Source organism: Nerophis lumbriciformis, linkage group LG01 (genome assembly GCF_033978685.3).
Source record: "Nerophis lumbriciformis linkage group LG01, RoL_Nlum_v2.1, whole genome shotgun sequence".
Classification (NCBI taxonomy): Eukaryota; Metazoa; Chordata; class Actinopteri; order Syngnathiformes; family Syngnathidae; genus Nerophis; species Nerophis lumbriciformis.
The window spans coordinates 64,888,275-64,905,575 of record NC_084548.2 but is presented as its reverse complement, the minus strand read 5'-3'; the positions used below and the strand labels follow the sequence as shown (position 1 = coordinate 64,905,575).

The following is a 17,301-nucleotide window of genomic DNA, read 5'->3' as shown; positions in this document are numbered from 1 at the left end:
CATGCGCCGTGGTGTCTTCTTTGCTGGGAGTAATACATCGCAATACACAGGCAGGCGTTTGTAATTTAAAAACGTTTGAGTCGTTTTTCTAGTGTTTTCTTTCGTGTGGACGCATTTGCGTCCTAATAGGACCCCAATAACTCTTCTAAAACAGTTTCGTTATGAAAGGGCGTCAGAGTTGTCAGTTTTGTTTACTTGGTTTTGAAGTCAAAATAGTCGCGCATGCGTAGATCCGGTCCCAGTCGCCCTGCCGGAAACTGATTTATTTTTTATTTTTTAATAGAACACAAGTAAAACCACTGCATTTTTTTGTTTTTTTATGTCCAAACGTAGGAGTATTTTTTTTACCCACTTTCTGTTTTTTCCCCCGACATTAACGTTCTCTTCGCGTCCATTTTTAATGACGTCATGACGTAGCTTCCCGCGACTTTTGAGACAACCAATAGCGAGCCTCCTTCCCGAGACGCGGTTCATGTCACTTTGCCGTCATGGACGTCGAGATGATGGAGGTTCCCACCGAGAAAACAGCCACAGAAGGCGGACTCAAGCCGAGTCCGCAGGCCGGGGAGAGCTCCGGCACCAAGGGCTCCGGTTCCTACGAGCTTCCCTGGGTGGAGAAGTACAGGCCGCTGAAGCTGAACGAGATTGTGGGCAACGAAGACACTGTTAGCCGCCTGGAGGTGTTTGCCAGGGAGGGAAACGTCCCAAATATCATCATAGCAGGTTAGCGTGGACTAATAACTCGTTCGCTTTCGGTCCTTTTTTGTTTCAAAAAGTTATATGTCATCCCAAAGTTAATAGAAGAGTACAAACATGTTTGTACTACTATATCGTGGTTATGAAACTTGTCCCCCCAAGTACCACCATTATGCCCAACATGAAAACAGTAGCGTACTAGGCCTAAGTATTCATTAAAAAACAGGGCAGATGTTTTATTAACAATTATCATTCATATTTTTGGTCACTGTACCATTACACGTTGACACAGTTAGAACACTGCGTTTTCACCTTTAATTAAGTGATTCTTTGGCATACTACTAGATCAGTGGTCGGCAACCTTTACCACTCAAAGAGCCATTTTGACCCGTTTCACAAAATAAAGAAAACAATGGGATCCACAAAACTTTTGAAATTCAAAATGAAATAACACTGCTTACAAATTTTTTTTGCTTTGCGTTATATATAAACCAGGGGTCTCAGACACGCGGCCCGCACCGTAATATGAAAATTAGTGCGGCCCGCGAGTTATATACGAATGCTGCTTGACAGCATCACACTTGCCATTCCTCCCAATTTTTCCGGGAGACTCCCGTATTTCAGAGCAACTATTCTCTCGAATGCCTGTTGAGTTTCACCCAAACAACAATAATAAGGGCGTGTTATGATGGCACTGCCTTTAGTGCCCTCTACAACCTGTACAAACAGCTTGCCAGCCGAGTCACATATTGTATGCGGCTTCTGCAGACACACACACAAGTGACTGCAACGCATACTTGGTCGACAGCCATACAGGTCACACTGAGGGTGGCCGTATAAACAACTTTAACACTCTTACTAATATGCGCCACACTGTGAACCCACACCAAACAAGAATGACAAACACAACACTACAGAACAAATACCCAGAATCCCATGCATCCCTAACTCTTCCGGGCTACATTACCCCCCCCCCCACACCCTCACTGTACTATATGACCCAAACAAGTCTCACCTGTGGCCCAGGTCCCCCCGGAACCGGAAAGACCACCAGCATCCTATGTTTGGCTCGAGCGCTGCTGGGGGCTTCCATGAAGGACGCCGTGCTGGAGCTCAACGCCTCAAACGAGAGGTGAGCAAAGATACCATTTTTTATCTATATTTATTTTTGGTCAGTCCAGGGTGCAACCTTGCTTTTATGGCGTCTGCAGAGGAATCGACGTGGTGAGGAACAAGATCAAGATGTTTGCTCAGCAGAAAGTCACGCTGCCCAAAGGGCGACACAAGGTCATCATCCTGGATGAAGCAGACAGGTATGCTGATTTTTTTTTTTAAAAAGAGGATGTGGCATTAATTTGGAGAGGCAGTTATTTGTAGGCCTGAGCTAATAAAAATATTTGAATATCGTGTAAAAATCCATTCATGTAAGCAATTCAACTTCAAATGTGATATAAAGTCATTACATGCAAATATATGTCAACCTTCTTTTGGTACAATTTGGATTATCATTTTCTACAGCTATTAAAAACCCAAAATGTTCTGAATTTTTTAAATTGGGGTTTTCATAAACTGGAAGCAATAACCATCAGAACCGTATCAAAATCTTGAAATATGAGCCTATGTCATATATTACTTTCACCTTCTAAATCTAATTGCTGGATTAAACAAACATTTGCACGATATTCACATTTTTTGGGCAGTGTGTTGTCCTACAAAATTTTGCCGGCAAACGATTTTGTCACTATTATTTTAAGACCAATGTAATAACCATTATATATGAAAAAAAATGCATTAAAAGTTCCGTATTTTTTGGACCACAGGGCGCACCGGATTAAAAGGCGCACTGCCAATGAGCGGGTCTATTCAGGTATTTTTTCATACAAAAGGCGCACCGGATTATAAGGCGCGTTAAAGAATAGAATAGAATGGACTTTATTGTAATTATATTTACATATAACGAGATTAAGGACTCCAATTTAAGGTGCGGTAGTGGGAACAAATATGGGGTAAAAGTAAATTACACAAGAGGTAATAAAGAAAAAAACTAACAATTGAAATAAACAGACTACTATCCAATAAAAATAATAAGCAATCCTGTACAATATACAAAACACTATAGAAATACAAAATACTGTACAATATACAGAACAAGACAAAAGTACCGGAGTAATAAATAACAATCAGTGTCGGACGTATTGCACTCGAAGGGTAATATTGCACAGTAGGGTGTTAGGGTAGGACAGGGGTAGGGAACCTATGGCTCTCGAGCCAGATGTGGCTCTTTTGATGACTGCATCTGGCTCTCAGATAAACCTTAGCTGACATTGCTTAACACCATAAGTAATGAATAATTCCGCTGATAATCACAGTGTTAAAAATAATGTTCAAAATATAAAACATTCTCATGCATTTTAATCCATTCATCCATATTGAAGTATTTTATTTATTATTGGTTAGCTTCAGAATAATGTTATTAAAAAGAATAAGAAACTTATTATACTCTAAAAATGTTGGTCTTACTTAAAAATGCACGCATTTAGTTGTATTCAGTGTTAAACAATATTATACGGCTCTCACGGAAATACATTTTAAAATTTTTGGCTTTCATGGCTCTCTCAGCCAAAAAGGTTCCCAACCCCTGGGGTAGGATATTGTATAGGGGTGAATTATTATTATTATAAGTTAGAGAAAAGTTAATAGAGGTATATTAGATAGATTTATATTAGAAATGGGAACAGCGGAGGATGAATGTCCCATACCAAGAAGATAGAGAAAAAGAAGAAGCTTATCGACTACAGACTACAAAGGCGGACGTGCACACATTTTCAGGACTTATGCAGATCCCAAACACAGATCAGCAGTTGGTTTTGCATAATATTGTGAAACAAAACGCCAGATACCGTATTTTTTGGATTATAAGTTAAAGGGGTCATATAATGATTTTTTTCTAAATGTAAAAGACTTCCTTGTGGTCTACATAACATGTGATGGTGGTTCTTTGGTCAAAATGTTGCATAGATAATGTTTTACAGATCATCTTCAAGTCGCTTTCTGACAGTCTCTTCAGGATGCGCCGGTTTGTGGGCTATTTAATTAACGTGGCTCACCTTCGACATCGTCTTTTCCCCGTCATCTTTGTTGTAGCGGTATAGCGTGCAAGGACGGGAGTGGAAGAAGTGTCAAAAGGTGGAGCTAACTGTTTTAATGACATTCAGACTTTACTTCAATCAACAACGGGGCAGCATCTCCTCATCCGTGGCTCACTAGTGCAACAACAACGCCGGAAATGTGTCCCGTGAAAAACCGTCCAACCGTAACTCTCTAATAACTTAATTTCTTTGGGTGAATAATAACACTCACTACACCGGTATGTTTTAGCGCGTTCATGGCAGGTTTACTGACAGATATAAGTAAGAACTTTACACTACTTTATATTAGAAATGACAACAGCGGAGGACGAATGTCTCATAACAAGAAGATAGAGAAAAAGAAGAAGCTTATAGACTACGGTGTCGGTACGGACTACAAAGGCGGACGCGCACACATTTTCAGGACTTCTGCAGATCCCAAATACAGATCAGCAGGTACCAGAAGGTAAGAAAAGTTTGTTTTGCATAATATTGTGAAGCAAAACGCCAGATAATATGTCTTACCTTATACGAGTGGTTCTTAACCTTGTTGGAGGTACCGAACCCCACCAGTTTCATATGCGCATTCACCGAACCCTTCTTTAGTGAAAACAATTATTATTATTATTTTTTCAAATTCCAGAAAAAGTTATGTTTTTTTACTGGTGCACAAAATGAACCATGCATGAACATCACCTTGTTCAAAGAACAAAACCAACAGTGCATGAACTCACAACAAATTACACACCTTCAAATCAGATGGAAAATTAGAGGGAACATTGTTTGGGGGTATCCATAATACGGCGATAGGGAGAAGTTTTTATTTACACGATGAGTCGGGTGTGTCTTGACCTCCGCGGTGGAGGCTCCGCAGAACCCCTAGGGTTCGATCGAACCCAGGTTAAGAACCACTGCCTTATACACACACACCATAATGATACTCGTATGTTGAAGTACAGTACAATCCATCAAGCGGTGCGGCTTCATAGCTTACCTAAGTCTTATAGACACATTTTGATAGATTTTTGAGCGCCGTGTGCAATGTGCTGTATTTTCAATGGAACATATAAAATGTTGGCGTTTATTTGAGTCATATTGCAGTCTACACATATCTCTTATGTGTGACTGCTATCTACTGGTAACACTTATCATTTCACCATGTACCAAATAAAATAGTTTCGAGGTCGGTATCCACAAACAGAATTATTCTGTACATTAGGCACATCTGGTTTTAAGGCGCACTGTCGAGTTTTGAGGGGGGGGAAAGGATTTTAAGTGCGCCTTATAGTCCGGAAAATAAATGTTATTACTTATGGAGTAAGTGTTAGCAACTGCTATGTAAAGGAAAATGGGGTAGAAATAAACACGCTCTGCTTCTTCTTACTCTTTTTCTAACATGTTGAATAGAGAAACTGGAAATTGTGATGTACCATGTTGTATGCATGCATGTTCCATAAGGGTGTAACGGTACACAAAAATTTCAGTTCGGTACGTACCTCGGTTTAGAGGTCACAGTTCGGTTAATTTTCGGTACAGTAAGAAAACAACAAAATATACATTTTCTGGTTATTTATTTACCTAAATTTGTAAACAATGGCTTTATCCTTTTAACATTGCTTTAAAATAGCTGTGTGTGTGATGGATGTGAGCCACCACTAGGCTGATCAGTGCAACAGCAGGCAGTCATGAATGCTAAGCATAACAATAACATACATATACACACAGGGTCCATTGCCAGGTTTTTTTATATATATATATATATATTTTAAAAATTTTTATTTTATTAAATCAACATAGAAAAAAACACACGATACACTTTCAACTAGTGCATCAACCCAAAAAAAAAAAACCCTCCCTCCCCCATTCACACTCATACACAACCCACTCACACAAAAGGGGTTGTTTCTTTCTGCTATCAATATTCTGGTTCCCACAACATGGACAACACTTCTGCAAGGGACACAACACAGTCCCTGAAGCACACTTGATTGTTTGTGCATTGCCAGGGTTAATGCGGTCAACATATATCAAATAAAAACTAAATAAGATGAGGCTCAGAATTGGTTACTTAACAAAACCTTTTTACATATAAAGTGCAAAATTTCCACATATAAAGTGCAACATTAAACTGCTTCAAGTTGTTGCTCAGATTAAATAAAATGACAAAACTTTTGTTCTACATACAAAAAGTTCAACATTAAACAGTTTCAAGTCAACTCAGCCTCAGATTAACTTTTCTTTTTCCCCCCCAGCCTTTAACCCCGGTGACTTTCATTAAATGTTCATGTTTTTTGCCAGAAAAATCAGTTTATCCACATTGTCTGCAGAAAGAGCAGACCTGCTTGCAGTTAAAATGTCTCCAGCTGTGGAAAATACCCTTTCGCTGGGCAGGGAGCTAGCAGGTATGGCGAGGTAGTGCCTGGCTAACTTGGCAGTAAGAGGATATATGGGCTCATTGTTCTTCCACCATAGAAGTGGGTCAAAATCTAGTTTTTAATGCAATGTGGTCTTAAATCTGCTGCTATAAAAATATTTGTTATTGCTTTAGCCCTGCCTGACTCGCTGAGGAGAGGCTGCTTGAATGCGGTGTTTGCACGACGCTCGTCTTTCTCTACGTTGAAGCGATGTTATCCATTGTTATATCGCACCGCTAACCCGAAATGTTCCCAAACGGGAGATCTTAACGAGGCAGGAGGGTCTTCCAGCTCTGGCTTTTGCATTTTGTAGTAGCCCGGTCATTGCTAGCATGCCGTGTGTTGTGCCTCGGTGTGGAAATATGTCCGTGTGGAAACTCGTTCGGTACACCTCCGTTCCGAACCAAAGCCCCGTACCGAAACAGTTCAGTACAAATACACGTACCGTTACACCCTTAATGTTCCAAATAAACTCAACTCAACTGCTAATGCTATCACTGTACTGCTAGCACAGCAGTTATTTGCTTTTGTAAACGTCAGAAAGTGACATTTGTGTATCTGCACCTTTTATCTACATCTTCTCAAATGTTACGTCTGCTTATTTCTCCTCCACAACGTTTGTGGTTGTCTTTACTGAGTAGTAGTACTGACAAGCTCCGCCCCTTTAAGTACCCTTCCAGAGTGTGTGGTAGCCCGACAAATAGTGCCAAAAAGGTGGTGAGGCTGCGTAGTTTTGGCAAACGCCAGTGTTTGAATAGAGGACGGATGAGTGCTGCTTGTAAAGTCACGTGTCCTTCTCCCCTCCAGCATGACGGACGGAGCTCAGCAGGCGCTCCGGAGGATCATGGAAATCTACTCCAAGACGACCCGCTTCGCCTTGGCCTGCAACGCCTCGGACAAGATCATCGAGCCCATCCAGTCGCGCTGTGCCGTGCTGCGCTACTCCAAGCTGACGGACGGCCAGATCCTGGCCCGGCTGCAGGACGTGGTGGAGAAGGAGCGTCTGTCCGTGTCGGACGACGGCCTGGAGGCCATCATCTTCACGGCGCAGGGGGACATGCGACAGGTGAGGACTGTCACCATTAGGGTCACTGAGCTGACCACAAACATTCACACCTATGGTAGAAGAGCTGGACAATTAACCAAACTTCCAGTCCCATTTTGCTTTCTCATGATCATAAAAATGCTATAATGGGAAAAAAAACAATCAGTGTGCATGCAAATTCCTGAGCTTGTAACGTGTGAGTCAACGTTTGAGTGAAAACAAGAGCATGTCTACTAGGGCTGGGCGATATGGCCTTTTATTAATATCTCCATATTTTTAGGCCATGTCACGATACACCATATATATCTCCATATTTTGCCTTAGCCTTGAATGAACACTTGATGCATATAATTAGACTTAGACTTAGACAAACTTTAATGATCCACAATGGAAATTGTTCAACACAGTAGCTCAGTTACAATGATGGAAAGTGTAAGGATGGAAAGGACAATGCAGGTATAAATAGACTAATATAGCGATAAAAAATCTAACATATATATACGAATATATACATAATATGTGTACAGAATAATATATATACAGATATATTATGTCTATAACATATATACAATAATCACAGCAGTATGATGATTCTATGTGTCTACATTAAAACATTCCTGTTCATACTGCATTAATATATGCTACTTTTAAACTTTCATGCAGAGAGGGAAATCACAACTAAGTCAAAAGTGTATTTACTAAACAGTTATTAAGCAGTGGCATGTCATTTCAAAACAGAAAGTGCAAGGTTGTCAGAGACATTTTAAAACAAGCTATTAGTGCATTTTTGTGCATGATGTCACTAAGATGACTTATCAAAACAACACTAAATTAAAGTGTACTTTTTGTACAGAACGCCACTACAATATTTTAAAACAAATAAAGTGTACTTTTGTGCATGATGTCACAGATATTTCAATAAGTGTCACATAAAAATGAGCTGCATATCATATACTGTATATCCTTCGCTATGTGGTAGGTTCCTGCGGACGTTATCTCCTGTTGTTGATTTTTTTTTTCATACGGTGTTGATGTGGAAATAGTTGCTTCGGCATTTTGTGGGTGTGGCACCGAACGGAGATGTTGACATGCGGAGTTTCAAGCACTCTTCATTTTCTAGCGGGTGACTTTTCAAATGATGCTACACATTAGCAGTAATGCTACTTTTTGTAGCAACACTTTTGCCGCATAAATGTTCAACATTATTCCCACTTGAAGCCAAACCACCACCAGACGATGGACCCCGTGCTGTTTCTCTTGGGAATTAATTCTTCCTTCATTTGTTACCAGATTCGCACCTTCTTTCTCTCTCGTATTACCACTCGCACCACACTGCTAGCATCACAGCTAACGTTACCATGTCGCTACCTGTCTGCTCCGTGGGAGCGTGTGACGTTGCTCACGTGACGTATGTAAAAAGGTGCGCATGTTTTAAGTCTCTGTGAGAAGGAGAGATAAGAAAGAGTGGGAAACGCATGTAGTGTAATGCCCGCAGCTAAAAGCAACTGCGTGAGAACGTATAATCGAATATCACAATATAGTCATTTTCTATATCGCACAGAGACAAACCCAAGACAAAATATTAAATATATCGATATATCGTGCAAAAGGTAATGTATAGTATGCAATGCATGATTGTCCAGTTTTGCCTGAAAGGGAGTGGGAAGAAGATAATTTATTTAATCCCACCCCCAGTTCTCCATTCAGTGATTATTCACATGAGTTTCACTCTTACTTTGTTCAAGGATTATAATACAGATGTTGTATCATAGTGGCATTACCACAGGTAACAATAATTATTACACTGTAACAATCATTTGTATCAACAATGTAGGAATAATGAATATACCAACAATGGTAATAGACAACATAGCAATAATGGTAAGGAAGCATTGAGCACATGTAAACACTTTGAAACAGAGTACAGCAGCAGGTCAAATTAAAGACCCTCATCTCTATATTTGAACCAGACCCCATGTTTGTATACTAGTTTAAATCCATTAATAGTTTGGCATTGCTTGTGTTGTAAGTCCAGTTTGTTCCATAGTTTTACTCCGCATACAGACACACAAAAACGTTTACGAGTGGTTTGAGCTCTCGGCAATAAGAAATATCCAAAGCCTTTAAGTTATGAGCCTGCACTCATCTTATAAAAAAACGTTGTCGATTAGGCGGCAATAATTTGTTAAATGCTTTATATAAGATTATTAATGTATTATATTTAACAAGGTCATCAAATTTGAGCAACTTTGATTGCATAAACAGATTATGAGTATGTTCTAAATAACCAACGTTGTGAATGATCCGCACTGCTCTTTTCTGTAATATGATCAGAGGATGAATTGTGTTGTGGTAAGTATTCCCCCATACTTCAACACAGTATGTAAGGTATGGGAGTACCAAGGTGCAGTATAGAGTATGGAGTGCATCAATAAGTCAACTCAACAAAATAAGTAAGGCCTTTCCATGTTGGCGTAACCGTGGAAATTGACAATTAAACGAAAACCACTGTTAAAAGCAGAATATCACGAAAATTGACATAAATGTGAGTGAAATGTTGTCATTGTGAGGGGAAGGAACATTTGTTTAGGTAGCGCCAATTCATCCCCGAAACACGTCCTGAACTAAACCATGTCGAGATGGCCACTTGAAACAGCAACTAAAATACAAGGCTAAAGCTAGCAAGAACAATGCACAAAAATCCCAGCACATATCATCTGCTTGTGTTGTTGTGAACGACATCATTGAGGTAAGATCATAGTACAAACAGGACAGCAGTCATACTTGAGCCTTCTAACTCGTCACGCTTCAAACAGCAGCACTTCCCCCCCCCTTCACAATATCAGCGCTGTGTTGCAAAAAAGTACTTTACACAAGCATTCTGTACTTTAAGCACTTATTGATACATTTATAAAAATATGCATTGACTTAAAACATTGGTCAAAATACTCCAAAGATGTATTGCACCAATAAATGTGATGATTTTTGCACTTTATTACAATTTATTTATGACACAAAAAGCACACTGTGGTGGTAAAATACGTCTATAACAGGGGTCGGCAACCCGCAGCTCTAGAGCCACATGCGGCTCTTTAGCGCCGCCCTAGTGGCTCTCTGGAGCTTTTTCAGAAATGTATGAAAAATGGAAAAAGATGAGGGGAAAACAATATATTTTTTGTTTTAATATGGTTTCTGTAGGAGGACAAACATGACACAAACCTCCCTAATTGTTATAAAGCACACTGTTTATATTAAACATGCTTCACTGATTGCGTATTTGGCGAGCGCCGTTTTGTCCTACTAATTTTGGCGGTCCTTGAACTCACCGTAGTTTGTTTACATGTATAACTTTCAAGGACGTGTTTTATGCCACTTCTTTTTCTGTCTCATTTTGTCCACCAAACTTTTAAGGCTGTGCATGAAAGGTGAGTTTTGTTGATGTTATTGACTTGTTGGAGTGCTAATCAGACATATTTGGTCACTGCATGACTGCAAGCTAATCGATGCTAACATGCTATTTAGGCTAGCTATATGTACATATTGCATCATTATACCTCATTTGTAGGTATAGTTGAGGTCATTTAGTTTCCTTTAAGTCCCCTTAATTCAATTTATATCTCATGACACACTTTATCTGTATCTAATATGGCTTTTAATTTTTTGCGGCTCCAGACAGATTTTTTTTGTATTTTTGGTCCAATATGGCTCTTTCAACATTTTGGGTTGCCGACCCCTGGTCTATAAGGTAATTAAAAAAAAAGGAACCGAATGGAAAAACAGGATATTGTTTTATTGCTCTTGTTACCGTATTTTTCGGACTATTATGTCGCACTTTTTTTTCATAGTCAGGAGCGACTTATGTGTGAAATTATTAACACATTACCGTAAAATATCAAATAATATTATTTATCTCATTCACGTAAGAGACTAGACGTATAAGATTTCATGGGATTTAGCGATTAGGAGTGACAGATTGTTTGGTAAATGTATAGCATGTTCTATATGTTATAGTTATTTGAATGACTCTTACCATAATATGTTACGTTAACATACCAGGCACGTTCTCAGTTGGTTATTTATGCCTCATATAACGTACACTTATTCAGCCTGTTGTTCACTATTCTTTATTTAGTTTAAATTGCCTTTCAAATGTCTATTCTTGGTGTTGGATTTATCAAATACATTTCCCCCAAAAAATGCGACTTATACTCCAGTGTGACTTATATATGTTTTTTTTTCCTTCTTTATTATGCATTTTCGGCCAGTGCGACTTATACTCCAAAAAATACGGTACTACTTTTTTAACGTGTTTGTTACTAATTTATATCCGTTGTTCTTTTGAATATTCAAAGTTGAGCTTTGTTGGCAAAAAAAAAAAGAATGAATAATCTTGATATCAATCAAAATAATGGTGATTATTATTTCTGCCGTAGTGGTCCAGCCCTCCTAACCTGTGAACAATTAAAGTTTGTAGTTAAGAGACAGACGTGCAAACATCTACACCACCTCGCTGCCATTTTTTCCACTTCTTGTTTGTGCGAGCGCAGGCTCTCAACAACTTACAGTCCACCAACTCGGGCTTCGGCTACGTCAACAGCGAGAACGTGTTCAAGGTGTGCGACGAGCCGCACCCGCTGCTGGTGAAAGGCATGCTGGGACACTGCGTGGACGGCAACGTGGACGAGGCGTACCGGGTGGTGGAGCAGCTGTGGGCGCTGGGCTACTCGCCGGTGGACATCATCGGGAACATCTTCAGGGTGTGCAAGACCTTCCAGATGGCCGAGTACCTCAAGCTGGAGTTCATCAAGGTGAGGGTTTGTTGTCGTGCCGTCGCCATGGCGACTGATCTTGTGCCCCCCTCTCCCGCAGGAGATCGGGTACACGCACATGCGCATCACGGAAGGCGTCAACTCGCTACTGCAGATGGCGGGACTGGTGGCTCGACTCTGCAGTAAGACCACGCCCCCTGCGGCCTGCTGACCTCACTCCAGGTGCTTGTAATCAATCCTTTAGTTGTTCTGTGTTGGAGGACAGGCTTGACTTGCCTTTCTAAATACAAATAATATCATCCATGCTAATAAATCTGCTGCTATGGAGAATCCATGCATGCGCTTCACATAACAAGCTTTTATTTCAGTACAAAGGAACATCCAGCAAGTACAAATTTCAAATGTCGAAATGTTGCTTTACACATGGGAAGAGAGAAGAACTGCCTTTAAAGCCCTCAGTCCACTAAACTTGTGTGGCTTTTCAAAAAAAACAACTGCTTCAATACTCCACTGGGGGGTAGCATCATACCGCAATACACAAAAACATTGAAGGATCCTGGCGTCACTCTGCTACTTTTTTCTACTGGAAATATGCTTAAAGCTATCTAATGGAGGAGGAAATATGCTAAACCAGGGGTGTCCAAAGTGTGGCCTGGCAGCTATTTGTGGCCAGCGGCACATTTGGAAAAAAATACTATGGGGGGGGATTAAAAAAAAAAAGTAAACCAATGAATTAAAGAAGTTGCAATCCTGACTAATAACACGAAGCAGGCTGGGTTTTTTTCTTTAAAACTTGTCATTGCTCAAAAGTAATTAGTCAAAATCAATTACTTCACAGCAAATATTCCACTTTGAAGTATACCAGTATTTTATGAGGAAAATATTGCGTATTTGCTATATATGTGTGTGTTTGACAAAAAAGGCATAAAAAAACGAATAGATGAGGAAAAAAATGTATGGCTTATTTTTATATAAATATGTGTGTTTTGACAAAAAAGGCATGAAAAATAAAAACGAATGGATGGGGAAAAAATGTATGGCTTGTTTTGAACTCTTTTGAACAACTGTCATGGTTAGAAAAAAAAACGATTTAAAATCAATGCGATGACTTGACATATTTAAGGCTCCAATTGCTTCACAACAAATATTTCACTTTGAAAATGTCTTTGGGGAAAATATTTCACATTGTGTTTTTACCATAAACAGGATTTTGACGCAAAGGACTTAAAACATTTTTTAAAAATTACTTTATAACGACTGATAGACCTGAAATTTGTCTAAAGACTTAAGTGTTGAATAAAAAATAATAATATAGCTTAACATTTTTTGTGACTGAGATTCGTTCAAACTTGAGGGGACTTCTTGATGTTAAAAAATACAAAATCTATATATTGTATTAGATTTGACAAAGACATATATCAAAATGGCCCTCAGTGGGAAGAGTTTGGACACCCCTGTGCCAAACTATCTGAACAAAATCAACAATCTCTTTCTGTTGGAGGGAACAAAGCAAATTGGTGTGAAATTAAATGAACAGTACATTCATTGTATCTTTACAACTGGCCGAGGGCCAGTTAAAAATGGCCCTTAGGTGACATTGCTGCCATAATATAAATACATTTCACAGCTGGCCCAAATGTCATACAAATATGTGCAGAAGTATTTAAGAGTTTTCATCTTTATAGTCCACCACGATAGATGTGAAATACTGAAAATGACTATTCAGAAGTCCCATTCATGGCTGCAACTGACGTTATATTTCAATCAAAGGTCTGCACCCGCAGGTTTAGTGGCAGCCCATTGTTGTGTATAAAGACCACTACAATAAAAACACTGCAGCTAACTGCATCGCGTGAAATTGTGAGTTGCTGGTTACGATGGTGAACTACGCTCACGCACGAGACTGCAACCACTGGACTGTTTGTCACTCCACACGCAGCATGCTCGCCATAGAGAACACTTCAACACACTTATAGCCATGCTAGCAGCACCTCACAGACACCTTTCAGACAGGAAGTACCGTAGGGGTTTTCAAGAAAAAGGTTGAGGTTCACTACACAGATCAAGATTGGTTTCGTAAATGTAACATAATAGTTTTGTTAAATGTAACATAATAGTTTTGTTAAATGTAACATAATTGTTTTCTTAAATGTAAGATAATTGTTTTCTTAAATGTAACATAATTGTTTTCATTAATGTAACATAATTGTTTTCATAAATGTAACATAATTGTTTTCTTAAATGTAACATAATTGTTTTCATAAATGTAACAACTGTTTTCTTAAATGTAACATAATTGGTTCCGTAAATGTAACATAATTGTTTTCATAACAATTAATTGGTTCCGTAAATGTAACAATTGTTTTCCTAAATGTAACATCATTGGTTTCGTAAATATAACAATTGGTTCCGTAAATGTAACTTAATGGGTTCCGTAAGTGTAACATAATGGTAACTGAATTGGTTCCATAAATGTAACATAATGGGTTCCTTAAATGTAACATAATTGGTTCCGTAAATGTAACAAATGTTTTCATAAATGTAACAATTGTTTACTTAAATGGAACATAATTGTTTACTTAAATGTAACATAATTTTTTTCATAAATGTAACATAATTGTTTTCTTAGATGTAACATAATTGTTTTCTTAAATGTAACATAATTGTTTTCATAAATGTAACATCATTGGTTTCGTAAATATAACAATTGGTTCCGTAAATGTAACTTAATGTGTTCCGGAAGTGTAACATAATGGTAACTGAATTGGTTCCATAAATGTAACATAATGGGTTCCTTAAATGTAACGAATGTTTTCCTAAATGTAACATAATTGGTTCCGTAAATGTAACATAATTTTTTTCATAAATGTAACATAATTGTTTTCTTAAATGTAACATAATTTGGTTCCGTAAATGTAGCATAATTGGTTTTGTAAATGTAACTTAATTGGATCCATAAATGTAACAATTGTTTTCATAAATGTAACATCATTGGTTTCGTAAATATAACAATTGGTTCCGTAAATGTAACTTAATTGGTTCCCTAAATGTAACATAATGGGTTCTGTAACTGTAACATAATGGGTTCTGTAACTGTAACATAATGGGTTCCATAAATGTAACATAATGGGTTCCGTAAATGTAACATAAATGGTAACTGAATTGGTTCCATAAATGTAACAATTGTTTTCTTAAATGTAACATAATTGGTTCCATAAATGTAACAATTGTTTTCTTAAATGTAACATAATTGGTTCCATAAATGTAACATAGTTTTCCTAAATGTAACATAGTTGGTTCCGAAAATGTAACAATTGTTTTCATAACAATTAATTGGTTTCGTAAATGTAGCATAATTGGTTCCGTAAATGTAACTTAATTGGATCCATAAATGTAACAATTGTTTTCATAAATGTAACATCATTGGTTTCGTAAATATAACAAATGGTTCCGTAAATGTAGCTTAATTGGTTCCCTAAATGTAACATAATGGGTTCCGTAAATCTAACATAAATGGTAACTGAATTGGTTCCATAAATTTAACATAATTGTTTTCTTAAATATAACATAATTGGTTCCGTAAATGTAACAAATGTTTCCGTAAATGTAACATAATTGTTTTCATAAATGAAACATAATTGTTTTCTTAAATGTAACATAATTGGTTCCGTAAGTGTAACAAATGTTTTCATAAATGTAACATCATTGGTTCCGTAAATGTAACATCATTGGTTCCGTAAGTGTAACATAATGGTAACTGAATTGGTTCCATGGTACTGGTGGCTGGAGGAGCAGGCAACTACGACAGCAAAGCCAATCAAGAAGGTTCTAGCGGTAAAAAGAGCAGAGCTGCTAAAACAGTCCACTGAATCATAAATACAACACCTCATATGAACGCCATCAACAGCATCACCACGGCAACCGCAGGGCTGGAGGGAGGGAGGGAGGAAGTGAATGCAACACACCAACAAAGCCTTCCTTAGCGCGCCAAAATGGCCGCCCTCGTCTCGACCTCATTTGGGCGAACTCGCTCGGCTACAGTGGGAGGGACGCTAAACGGCGGCTAAAACTGCACTCGGGAAGAGAATAGAAAGGATGCAGTCCTCCGCCGTCGTCTCCGAGGCCCGCCGGGAAAGGGGCGGGGTTAAGGGCGAGTGGGCGGCGCGCTCTCCGGGGGCGTGTTGATGGAACCGCGGCTCCGGACGCCATCGCCCGAGCCGACGCTTGAGGCCGAGTGAGTCCTGGAGCGGACCAGGCGGGTCATACCGGCCGTGGGCACTAGAGGGCGACAGACATCAACATGGATTCAAATGTACTTCCTCGTAACAGTCAACATGTTTGCCAGTGTCAAAGGGGAACTGCACCTTTTTGTCATTCACAGTCCTTATTTCAACAAGCATGCACACGTTTGTCTTTTTTATGCATTCCAACTGCTAAAATAACTTTAGTAAAAGCCTGCTAAGAATGGAGCTAATGGGAGCGCTTTAAAACATCCAAACACCTCCATCATCCTTTTATATACACGCTGTGAGTATTTATTATAGTAACACTTATTATAACACCTAATATTGACCTATTTTACTCATTTGAAGCAACCAACATCGTATTCATCAGTGTTCACTTTTCCCTTCGACAACAACACCACTACTAATCACGGCAGACTTCATGAGAGACAACAAACACTACCGTATTTTTCGGAGTATAAGTCGCACCGGCCGAAAATGCCTAATAAAGAAGGAAAAAAACATATATAAGTCGCACTGGAGTATAAGTCGCATTTTTTGGGGAAATTTATTTGATAAAAGCCAACACCAAGAATAGACATTTGAAAGGCAATTTAAAATAAATAAAGAATAGTGAACAACAGGCTGAATAAGTGTACGTTATATGAGGCATAAATAACCAACTGAGAACGTGCCTGGTATGTTAACGTAACATATTATGGTAAGAGTCATTCAAATAACTATAACATATACAAACCCCGTTTCCATATGAGTTGGGAAATTGTGTTAGATGTAAATATAAACGGAATACAATGATTTGCAAATCCTTTTCAACCCATATTCAATTGAATGCACTACAAAGACAAGATATTTGATGTTCAAACTCATAAACTTTTTTTTTTGTTGCAAATAATAACTTAGAATTTCATGGCTGCAACACGTGACAAAGTAGTTGGGAAAGGGCATGTTCACCACTGTTACATGGCCTTTCCTTTTAACGACACTCAGTAAACGTTTGGGAACTGA

The 17,301-nt window shown here is 38.6% G+C and overlaps 2 protein-coding genes across 2 annotated transcripts in view; one reads left to right on the top strand and one right to left on the bottom strand.

Annotated features, from left to right (window-relative positions):
- Nucleotides 1-141: 141 nt before the first annotated feature.
- On the top strand, nt 142-12,813 carry rfc2 (replication factor C (activator 1) 2). The gene is made up of 6 exons (XM_061924221.1): nt 142-723; nt 1,723-1,828; nt 1,908-2,009; nt 7,046-7,304; nt 11,831-12,091; nt 12,153-12,813. Exons 1-6 carry the CDS (start codon nt 489-491, stop codon nt 12,261-12,263), a joined length of 1,074 nt encoding a protein of 357 aa, XP_061780205.1. The 5' UTR covers nt 142-488; the 3' UTR covers nt 12,264-12,813.
- Nucleotides 12,391-17,301, bottom strand: part of LOC133571271 (protein NDRG3-like) — a 68,293-nt gene continuing 63,382 nt past the window's right edge. Inside the window, exon 16 of the mRNA XM_061924220.1 lies at nt 12,391-16,330. Coding sequence (XP_061780204.1) covers nt 16,197-16,330 — 134 coding nt within the window. The 3' untranslated portion in view covers nt 12,391-16,196. The remainder of the gene's footprint in view (nt 16,331-17,301) is intronic.